Here is a 12,005-nt window from a genome sequence, read left to right on the forward strand (position 1 = left end):
CACTTTTTCAATCTTACTGATATCCTTCCTATGGTTTGGTGACCAGAACTGCACACAATACTCCAAATTTGGCCTCACCAATGTCTTATACAACCTCACCATAACATCCCAACTCCTAGACTCTGATTTATGAATGCCAGGATACCAAAAGCCTTCTTTACAACCCTGTCTATCTGTGATGCCACTTTCAGGGAATTATATATCTGAACTCCCAGATCCCTTTGTTCCTCCGCACTCCTCAGTGCCCTACCATTTACTGTGTGTGTCCTACCTTGATTTGTCCTTCCAAAATACAACACCTCACACTTGTCTGCATTAAATTCCATCTGCCATTTTCTGGCCCATTTTTCCAGTTGGTCGAGATCCCGCTGCAAGCTTTGAAAGCCTTCTTCGCTGTCCACAATGCCTCCAATCTTACTGTCATCAGCAAATTTGCTGATCCAATTTACCACATTATCATCTAGATCATTGATATAGACAACAAACAACAATGGTCCCAGCACAGATCCCTGAAGCACATCACTAGTCACAGGCCTCCAGTCTGAGAAACAATCATCCACTACCACTCTGTCTTCTCCCACACAGCCAATTTCAAATCCAGTTCACAACCTCTCCATGGATACCTAGTGTCTGAACCTTCTGAACTAATCTCCCATGTGGGACCTTGTCAAAGGCCTTACTAAAGTCCACGTAGGCAACATCCACAGCCTTTCCTTCATCTACTTTCTTGGTAACCTCCTCGAAAAACTCTACAAGATTCGTTAAACACGATCTACCATGCACAAAGCCATGTTGACTATCCTTAATCAGCCCTTGGCTGTCCAAATACTTGTATACCTGATCTCTCAGAACACCTTCCAATAATTTACCTACTACTGATGTCAGGCTCACTGGCCTGTAATTACCTGGTTTACTTTTAGAGCCTTTTTTAAACAATGGAACAACATGACTTACCCTCCAGTTCTCCGGCACCGCACCCGTGGCTAAGGACATTTTAAATATATCTGCCAGGGCCCCTGCAATTTCTACACTAGTCTCTCCCAAGGTCTGAGGAAATATCATGTCAGGCCCGGGGGATTTATCTACCTTTATTCGCTGTGAGGCAGCAAGCATCTCCTCCTCTTTAATCTCTATATGTTCATGACATTACTGCTTATTTCCCTTCCTTCCATATACAGCATGCCAGTTTCCTGAGTAAATACTGATGCAAAAAAACTGTTTAAGATCACCCCCATCTCCTGAGGCTCCACACATAGATGACCACTCTAATCTTCTAGGGGACCAATTTTGTCCCTTACTATTCTTTTACTCTTAATATACTTGTAGAAACCCTTCGGGTTTACCTTCACATTATCTGCCAAAGCAACCTCATGTCTTCTTTTTGCCTTCCTGGTTTCCTTTAGTATTTTCTTACATTTTCTATACTCTTCAAGTACCTCATTTGTTCCTAGTTGCCTATACCTGCTATACACCTCTCTCTGTTTCTTAACCAGGTTGCCAATATCCCTTAAAAACCAAGGTGCCCTATGCCTGTTAACTTTGCCTTTAATCCTGGCAGGAACATGCAAACTCTGCACTCTCAAAATTTCACCTTTGAAGGCCTTCCACTTACTGAAAACATCCTTGCCGGAATACAATTTATCCCAATCCACTCTTCCTAGATCCTTTCTCATTTCAACAAAATTGGCCTTTCTCCAATTTAGAACCTCAACTAGAGGACCAGACCTATCCTTATCCATAATTAACTTGAAACTAATGACATTATGGTCACTGGACCCAAAATGTTCGCCTACACATACTTCTGTCACCTGACCTGTCTGGTTCCCTAGAAGGAGATCAAGTATTGCATTCTCTCTCGTTGGTACCTCTATATATTGATTTAGAAAACTTTCCTGAACACATTTGACAAACTCCAAGCCATCCAGCTCTTTCACAGTGTGGAAGTCCCAGTCAATATGTGGAAAGTTAAAATTGCAACTTACATCAAAGGCTAAAAGTTCAAAATGTAACTTATAAAGCTACCCAAATGTTTGATTTTAACCAAAGGGGCAAAATGCAAAGGGGTGAAAATGTTAGGTTATATAGAGGTCTGATCAGACTCTGTCTGAGCGCTGTGTTCAGTTCTGGGCATTGTATCTTAAAGAGGATATACTAGGTTGGGAAGGGGTGTGGCACAAATTAAGCAGAATAGTATTGGTGCTGAAAGCATCAAAATGCAATGCCACGTTGCATTAAACAGTCTAATTTTTATTCTCCCAATTATAGAAGATTATCATTGATTACGTTTAAGAATCTCAAATAATTTGGTGGATGTCCAGAACAAGGAGGAATAACCTCTAAAACTAAGATTTGTACAATGTCAGGTAGCATTTCTTCACATGAAATGTAATGGAAACTTGTAAGTTTTTCCTCCCTAAAGACTGCTGTTGTTAGGTCAATTGAAAATCTGCAAGTCTGAAATTGATGGATTTTTATTATTCAAGGATGTAAGTGATGGAAAGAAGGAATTAAGATACTGAACATGTCATGATCTCACAGAATGCTCTAAGAGGATTGAGGGGATGAATTTTCCACTGGTGTTTCTAATTTCCAAATGTGAATTTGCATTGTGACAGGTAATAAATGAGAATCTTAACTGGCTATAAAAAGATGTGGATGAGTTAATCATTCTTGCTCTCTGTATCCAACTGTTTGGAAATCCCAATGATTTGGCATCTATCACTCATTAGTACATGTAGTCCTTGTCATACATAGATCTACTATCCATGGATCTGCATATTTCCAAGGCTAGCCATGTGCTTACTGGGTGTGTGGATCAGGTGCACAGCCAGAACTGGGGTCGGGGTCAGGGTCAGCAACACCAAGGATCAGGAATTTGGGTAGGTTTGTGGCTGGAACTGGGGACTGGTGTGTGGGCCAGAGTCTGGAGAAGCTGAAACTGCTTCGAAAGGCTGAGGCTGATATTTTGCACCCAAAATAAATTTTGTCTGACAAAATTTCACAGCAAGACCCTGGAAATTTCCTAGATCTTGGAAGTCACCTATTTGCAAAGGCAGAAGTTGATGAAATTTACCATTGACTTCAATATGCCACAACCTTTGGGTTTACTGCAGAAAAGGGTACGAAGATCTAGACTTTAGTCCTGGCACAAACTTCATGGTTTTCTGTGCAGTAGTGACACCTGCCCTCCTATACACTTTTCAGAACAGGAATATCTACAGCAGGCACCTTAAAGCACTTGAAAGATACCACCACCAAGAATTGCAGTACCCATACTGGTCTCATCAGTCACCTCTGAACACCTAAAACCAGAGTGGAAGCAAGTAATCCTCAATCCCGAGGGACTGCCCAGGTGCAGGCAGTAGAATGAGATCAAGTACACAAATGGTCAAAGGCAACTGACATTTACAGATTTTTAAAACCACCCACTAGAGCAGTTTACTAATATTTTTTATGATCATGTAGACATACAATATCGATGTCCCAAAAGTGCATACACAGATGAACAAAGGCGAGGAATGGAGTTCTTCTGACCATTTTCTGGTGCTTCTTCTGGAAACAATTCATTCAAAGCTGCAGGAGTTCCCTGACCATATCCTTTAGATATAATGCATTCTGACAGTTTTATAAAGCGTCCATTAGAGGGATCTTGCAAATCAACAAGGTAGCATTCAGTATTGGCTGCAACAAAAAAATAAGCTCTTAAAGATACAAGGCAAATACTGTCTTTTTATAAGTTTTGGTTATAACATACTTCTCGTATAGTAAGAAAATAGATGATGTTGCTTTCAATTACTATTTTAGTAGAAATATTCTTATCTAAACTGAACTATTCCCAAGAGGGAACCAAGGAATTTCATACATACTAAGCTTTGTCTACTAATATTTTCAAACTGTAATTTCTTGGCTTTATAAATGCATTAAGTAAAAATGTAGTCAAAATCAGGTCTTGAAGGTTATGAGGGAGACAGGAAAAGTACTGTGTGAAGGACCGTAAATGTTGACACTAATCCGAAAGATTTGTTATTTGCTTACTTTATTCAGCATGTTACACACTGTATATTTCATACAAGATAAAAAGACAACATGTCACTTATGAAAGGCTGTGGGGAGAAAGCCCAATATTTCAATTCTCATAGATGCAAGAAACAACTAATGGCTGGAGATGAGACTACTTTTTTCTGATTTGTAATTTTTATGTTAAATTTGTGGGCTGACTGTCCTTTCAGGAAAGATTGAGTAGAACTAACTTTTATCCTCTGCAGTTTAGAAAAATGATAAGTGATCATTGATAAGAAAAACGATCATTGAAACATAAGATCTTCTAAGAGAGTTTGACCGAGTAGATATTGACTGTCTGAAGAGTTTTGACCTATGGGGCCTTAAAGAACTAAAGCCTCAGGATAAAAGCCAGCCACTTAAAACTGGGATGAGAAATTTACCAATGCTAAGTGTTGTTAATCTTTGGAATTCTCTACCTTAGAATGATGAGGATGCTCTGTGGTTATGTTCAAGATAAGAGTTTGATTTTTTTTGGAATCTGAAGGAATCAAATGACATGGGCATTAAATAGATGGATGACTAGTTGAGATAGATTCTTGTTGAATGACAGATTAGGCAAATGAGGCTGTATTGCCTACTCCTGTTCTCATTTATTATGTTCTCATGAATTCCCCTCTAGATTGCTATGTGCCAACAGGCAAAGCATCACAAATCTTCCCTCCCATTCCTGGCAGTGGAATATTCTTTTCATCAAAATAGGGGTTAGAAAGAGCTTGCTATATCAAATAAGATGTTAATAACAGCACTGGTAAACGAATGACAAATCTTAATGCATGGAGCAAAATAGTCAGCAATGTACATGGCATTCAAACTAAAACGGGGAAAATGGAGGTAATAATCATTGGCAAGCAACCAAATATAATGGGTATCACTGAAAGACAACAGGAAGAATAGGTTGGTACTAAATATCACTGATTCTGTTCTTACTGGAATGAATAAGAAAGGAAGATAGTCAGAAACCAGTGGCAGTAGGAAAAAACAGATGTTAACATCAAAATAGAACAAAATAAAAGGTAAGATCCATCATGGTAATATACTTCTATACTGCAGATCATCTAAAAAGGAAGTAGAGGAAGAAGTATGCCAGCTATCATGTTAAATAATTTACAAAATAATTATAACAATGGGGGAATCTTAATTATTCTTAGGGAATCTAACAAAAACAGGCTGGCAAAGAGGTACAGGAAATAGAATTTTTACAATTTGTGTAGAATTCCTTTCTGGTCTAATTATACAAAAAGCCCAAGAGATGAACGAATAAATGAAATAAGTGCGAGTGAACTTCTAGCTATATAAGTCCAATGGGCAATTCAACAAAATTTCTCAGAGCATGAAATTGACTTCACAATGAGAAGGTGAGGCAAATACCATAGTACACTTAAGGGAAAACTGGATAAGCAAAGTATAAATTGATGGAGTGAGGGTGAAAAGAGGATTAATGGAAAATAAATACGAATGTGGACCTATTGGTCAAACAGGGTGATTCTGTGATGAGCAGTACATCTACCAATTAAAGAAGCCCACAGATTTCTTTAGCTGCAATTGGACAAGGTGCCAGGTCATCCTCTATAAAAGCCATTTCAATCTTATTAGGCAGGGTTAAAATGACAACTTATTGTTTATTCAACAGTAGATAAACAAAAATAATTTGTAATCTCTTTCAATGTTGTTCCTAAGTGATGAGAATTTTAAATACTGTCTCAACTGTACTAAGTAGGATTGATGAATGAACTGAGTTGTTCTATTTAGTGGAAAACACTAACTACAACAAGCTGACTCCCAAAGGTTAATAAATATGTAATTGTAAAATCATGTGCAGCATGCATCTAAATTCCCAAATCAGAGTTCAGAGCACATGATGCATTTCATGCCCTAGTAATAATTTGGAAAGTTCTCTGTAATCATGTCCGCAATCAAAAACACATCACATGTTCTCCTCTGTGTTGGCACATGCAATTCTCACAGTACATTGTTCTTTCTTTGGTACCAGTTACATTCCTAGAGCTTTTTAAACCAAATATTTTTGGAGCACCTTTACACACAAACTACTATAATTCAAGAAAAAAAAGGACTTCCAACACCTCTCTCAAGGATCCCACAAATATATTACAACAAAATTGTTTTAGAGGCTGTTGTTAATCTCATATTCACAATATGAAATTAATGATTCACAAACATATGTAAATTCCAAAGAATTGATTCATACATTTAGGAGGAACAAATTGCAAACTTTCATATTCAGCAATCCATAATATTTAGCATGTAGAAGTACAAAATTAAAATTTTTAAAAATGCAATTGCTACTTGAAACTTTAATTCAAATGATTATCTGTAATTTCCCTCCAGAAAAAGAAAACTGATATAGAATAAAATAATGCTTCCTAATGCAGACTTAGCATTTTGCTCATAGAAGCCATTTTAAAAACTCTCAAATCTAGGAAATTGTATATTAAAACTGTTTATAACGGAAACCAGAAAATAAATCCATGATTCAAAATAAAATCATCCTCCAACTAAGGAAAAAACATGAATTTAACACAGTGAACTTCAAATCAGGAAGTTTCAACAATAATAGTAATAAAATTCATTAGAATATTTTTGAAGAAACCTCAACTGGCCAATTATAATTTTGAATTATATAATGGAACTACAATGTTGATGTCAACTCACTTGATTCATTTCTATTTTGTTCAATAACTTTAGCTTGGAGTTCCTTGCCCTGAAAAGTAGTCCATATTAACTCTTTAATCTCTGGATTCCAGTTCTTATCCACTGGCTCTACACCAAATAGCGAACAGCAGATAGCCTGCAATAAATATCATGACAATGAAGTACAGCTATAACAATTAACAATCATTCGTGAAAACTCAAAGCCACAGTCAAACAATTTAATGATTCAAAAATCAGCATCTCAAATAGGCCAATTTTTTTTTTAAAGATTTTGAAGAAACTTCACAATGTAGGAAGAAACCAATTGCATGACGTGCCTATGCCTGTTCTAAAAAGAAGTACTCAGTCTAATCCAGCAATAGATTAATAACTCTGTAGCTCATAGCTTTTCAGCTACATAACCAAGCACTTTTCAAATGTGATGAGTCACTCTGCTTCTGCCACCTTTTCAGGCAGCCAGCGGAAGGCCCTTACAGTGAGCTGGTGAAAACAGTGTTTTGAAAAGGAGGCCAGGGAGTGAAGGAGGGGAATGGCAAAGCTCGTGGTCTAACCAGATGAAATACGATGATCAGTTGTACAGTGAAGGTAATCATGGATGTGCAAGAAGCCTAACTGGGGAACGCAAACATCTTAGAAGGTTGCAGAGCTAAATGAATAACACGGCTAGAAAGGGGTGAGGTTATGGGAGATATTCAATGTATGAGAATTACAAAATCAAGCATCTCACCTAGATGGGGTTTGCAGGGTGGAAGGGGTGGTGGTGGTGGTGAAGTGTACTTTTATCTTGTTGAAATGCACGTATAACTGGATTCCACATGGATGATGGTGATAAGGTGACAAGGAGCAGAGAAATGAGAAATAGGAATTGAGGGAGATGATCTTAGACATGGATCCTTAGTGGGCTCCACAAGGTTGGAGGAACAGAAATTGAAAGCAATGGAAGTGATTCTCTGGCAGTGAACCCTTATCTTTGAATAACAGCTGTCAAGCAATGAAAAAAATTAGCCATGATGTAAAAATTTAATTACAGATTAATCTATTTTAAATCACACTGTTAAATAATAAAGGAATTCAAATGTTTCTGAATAGCTCAATGGAAAACATTTTACCTTTAAATTTAAATGCTTCAATGAAGTATATTTTATCTTCATAACCTTTAATCAAGTAATTTAAAATTTTGATTTGATTCAAATCCCGAAAGAGTCTGTCCTTCCTATCTGTAACCTCAGATGTTTCCACTCCCTCAATCTTAGCCCTTGACACATCTCAGATTTCCTTTCCCCACCAATTGGTGACAGGCCCAGACTGAAACAAGTTTCCACTAGTTGTAATGTTGGGGGAATTGCCAAACTCAATGTTACCTTGAGCCAGTAAAAGATAGCAAATCAAACTTAGCCCCGACTTTCAATCAAAGAAGCCAAGTCCATAAAGGTGGGGTAGGACGACACGATTCTGAATGTAGCTGGTTTTAAACTCTGCAAGATCTGTGATTGAACTGGAAAGATACTTCGTGCTAAACAAAAAAAAAGTTGTGAATGGAATTTTCAGTGGAAAACTTGGGATCTTGTATCTGAGTGGGTAGATGCCTAGGGCTGTGGATTTGACTAAGAGGATGTGCCTGTGTAAGGAAGGACTTTTGGCTGGCAGAGTCCTTTATTCTATTGGATATGGATATTACAGTAATTTTGAATTGGAGATTCTTAAAATGGTAAGCTATTGATTAATTGACCAATTTTTATTGATGCACCATAGAAAGCATCCTATCCAGATGCATCACGGCTTGGTATGGCAACTGCTCTGCCCATGATCACAAGAAACTGCAGAGGGTTGTGGACACAGCTCAGCACATCATGGAAACCAGCCTCCCCTCCACTCCAATGGATTCTGTCTACACTTCTCGCTGCCTTGGTAAAGCAGCCAGCATAATCAAGAGATGCCACTCACTCTGGAAATTCTGTCTTCTCCACCACCCCAACCCACCCTCCCCCACCCCCACGTAGAAGATACAAAAGCCCGAAAGCACGTACCACCAGGCTCAAGGACAGCTTCTATCCCGCTGTTATCAGACTACTGAACGGTCCCCTAGTTCGATAAGATGGACTCTTGACCTCACAATCTACCTCATAGTGACCTTGCACCTTATTGTCTACCTGCACTGCACTTTCTCTGCACTGTAACACTTTATTCTGCACTCTGTTATTGTTTTCCTTGTACTACCTCAATGCAGTAATGAATTGATCTGTATGGATGGTATGCAAGCCAAGTATTTCCACTGTACCTTGGTACATGTGACAATAATAAACCAAAGCAGCTTTAGCTATTTTCGAGCATGCCATTCCATTGGTGGTGAAAATGTATTAATTTCTTCATGAACAGTGTTGGATTATTATTGTAAACAAAATATTCAAATACATGGAGAAATCTTACGTGAATATTTTTGATACATTTGGATTCCTTCTTGATACATAAACCATGCATTTTTTTTACAAGGTACTTGTTGTACAGCTAAATGCAACATGCACTTCCATATACCATTGCCAGAACTGAAAACATAGCATGCCAAATCGAAAGATCCAGACCCTCATCTTGGTATTAACACTTAATACTTCGTTGTGCATTGACCAATGGGGAAGAGTTACAAACAGGAAAATGCCCTCAATTAAAGACTGATGAAACCGAGGGCATAAATCAGAAATTCTTTTAAAATGTTTTCTTCTCTTATGTTTATATACAAATTATTTCAATAAAATTTCTAAAAAAGGAATATAGTTACTTTAGGAGCAGAATTTCTGATTATTTTCCTAAAATGTTGCAGAATTATTGTTTTTGTGCCTGATATGGTATGGAATTGATCCGAAATTTTGCTCCTAAAATAACTTTATTTTAGGGGGAAGAAGGGCCAGGACACTTTTACTGCAGCTTTAAAGATCAGCTAAATAGATGCAAATGAACATCTGTTATCTTTAAATTAAAAGAGGGAATGGAATTAGCACTGGATCGGATTAAGGAAGGGGCAAGGTGAGAAAGGAGAGAAAAGTAAAAAGCAAATTAATGAAAAATCTTAAAAACTAAGCTCATTTTAAAAGATTTCATATCAAACAAGTTATCCTTTATATAAAGGCCAACTTGTCAAAATCATAGAGTCATACAGCACGGAAACAGGCCTTCGGCCGAACTCATCTACATTGCCCAAGATGCCTCCCTAAGATAGTCCCATTTGCCTGTGTTTGCCACATATACCTCTAAACATTGCCTATCCACATACCTGTCCAAATGCCTTTTAAACATTGCAATTGTACCTATCTCTACCACTTCCTCTGGCAGCTCCTGTGGAAAAACCAGGGTGTGAAAATCTTGTTCCTCAATTTCCCTTTAAAGTTTTCCCCTCTCACCTTAAACCTATTGCCCTCTATTTTTAGTTTCCCCTACCCTGGGAAAAAGACTACCTACTCTATTTATGCCTCTCATAATTTTATAAACCTCTAAGGTTACCTTCAGCTTCCTTTGCTCCAGGGAAAGCACCCCAAGCCTATCCAGTCTCACCTTATAATTCAAGCCTTCCAGTCCCGGTAATGTCATCGTGAATCCTTTCTGCACCCTCTCAGGTTTAATCAATATCCTGCCTATAGTGTGGTGACCAGACCTACATACTTCAATTCTGTACAACTACAACATGACATCCCAACTCTTGTATTCAATGCCTCAAGCCTTCTTCACCACCTTGTCTACCTGTATCGCCACTTTAAAATGTAGAACACAACAACACAGTACAAGCTCTTCGGCCCACGATGTTCATTTTCAGTGAACTATGTACTTGAATCTGAGTCTCTCTGTTTAAACAACACTCCCGAGGGCCCTGCCATTCACTGTGCATGTCCTTTCCTGGTTTAACTTCCTAAAATGCATCACTTTGCACTCGTCTGGGTTAAATTCCATCTGCCATCCCTTTGCCCACTTTCCCAGTTGATCAGCATCCAGATGTAACCTTGGACAACTTTCTTCGCTGTCCACCATACCATCAAATTTGGTGTCATCTGTAAACTTACTAAACATGCCACCTACATTCTTTATCCAAATCATTGATAGATATGACAAACAGGGGCCAGGCACCAAATCCTGTGGCACACCACTGATCACAGGCCTCCAATCTGAAAAGCAATCTTCCACAACCCCCGCTGCCTCCTACCACCAAGTCAATTTTGTATCCAATTGGCTAGTTCATCCTGAATCCCATAACTTCTAACCTATGGAGCAGCTTATCATGAGGGACCTCGTCAAAGTCCATGTAGACAGTGTCCATCATCCTGCCCTCATCAATCCTCTTGGTCATCTCTTTAAAAAAGACAGTCAAATTCGTGAGACACTACTTTCTACTCAAAGTTATGCTGACGATCCTTAGCCAGGCCTTGCCTTTCCAAATGCAAATCCCGTCTCTCAGGATCCCCAACAGGAACTTTCCCACAAGCCAGGGAACTACAGACCAGGGATGCAAGGCTCACTGGTCTGTAGTTCCCTGGCTTGTCCTTGCAGCCCTTCTTAAATAAAGGCACAATGTTAGCCACCCTCCAGTCTTCCGGTACCTCACCCATGGCTAATAAAGATACAAAAATCTATGTCGGTGCCCCATTATTTTCATCCTTTGCTTCCCTCAACCCCCTGTATATCCTATGTTAAATCAATTACATAACTCACTCAAAATGGTTAAAATGTGTAAGTCATGCCAGACAATTTGTCTACATTTTGCCATTAGTAATGATTTGATGCTTAAAAATGATCATAATAAAAAACACATTTTCTCTCATTTTAAATGTTTAGCTGAATTTTTATATAATTCATAATTTTGATATTTTTACAATTAGACTGACCTGAAAAGGAAGTGCAAGGACACCTTTCATTAAAGGTTGAATTCTGTTTGAAGAAATCCAGCTGGATGACCCAAAATCCACAAATAATACATGGTACTTCTTGTTAGAATAGTCAGCTGATAAGATTCTCACTCTACACCACCTTAAATTGAGGAAACCATGACCTTTAGTTTTCTAAACAAGGTACATGACACTGCCAATCTACAATCAATACTATAAATGTTCACTTTCAGTCCCTACATTGTACTTAGGTATTATTCTTTCAAAAAGGATTCTAGATTGAGGACCACATCAGCTTTCAGGCCTTTGAATGAATTTGGCCTAAGGCAACGATTTTGATTTTAACCGTGCAGGATCAAAGCAGAGAATGTCTCATCTGTCTTGGGCTTGGCCAGTTTTAATAATTAA

The 12,005-nt window shown here is 38.3% G+C and overlaps 1 protein-coding gene across 1 annotated transcript in view; it reads right to left on the bottom strand.

The window, feature by feature from the left end:
• Window positions 1-12,005, bottom strand: part of tdrd12 (tudor domain containing 12) — a 104,981-nt gene that overhangs the window by 13,098 nt on the left and 79,878 nt on the right. The window contains exons 27-29 of the mRNA XM_052028702.1: window positions 11,598-11,739; window positions 6,733-6,868; window positions 3,472-3,681 (exon numbers count right to left, since the gene is read on the bottom strand). Of these exons, the coding sequence (XP_051884662.1) occupies window positions 3,472-3,681; window positions 6,733-6,868; window positions 11,598-11,739 (488 nt within the window). The remainder of the gene's footprint in view (window positions 1-3,471; window positions 3,682-6,732; window positions 6,869-11,597; window positions 11,740-12,005) is intronic.

Source organism: Pristis pectinata, chromosome 13 (genome assembly GCF_009764475.1).
Source record: "Pristis pectinata isolate sPriPec2 chromosome 13, sPriPec2.1.pri, whole genome shotgun sequence".
Classification (NCBI taxonomy): Eukaryota; Metazoa; Chordata; class Chondrichthyes; order Rhinopristiformes; family Pristidae; genus Pristis; species Pristis pectinata.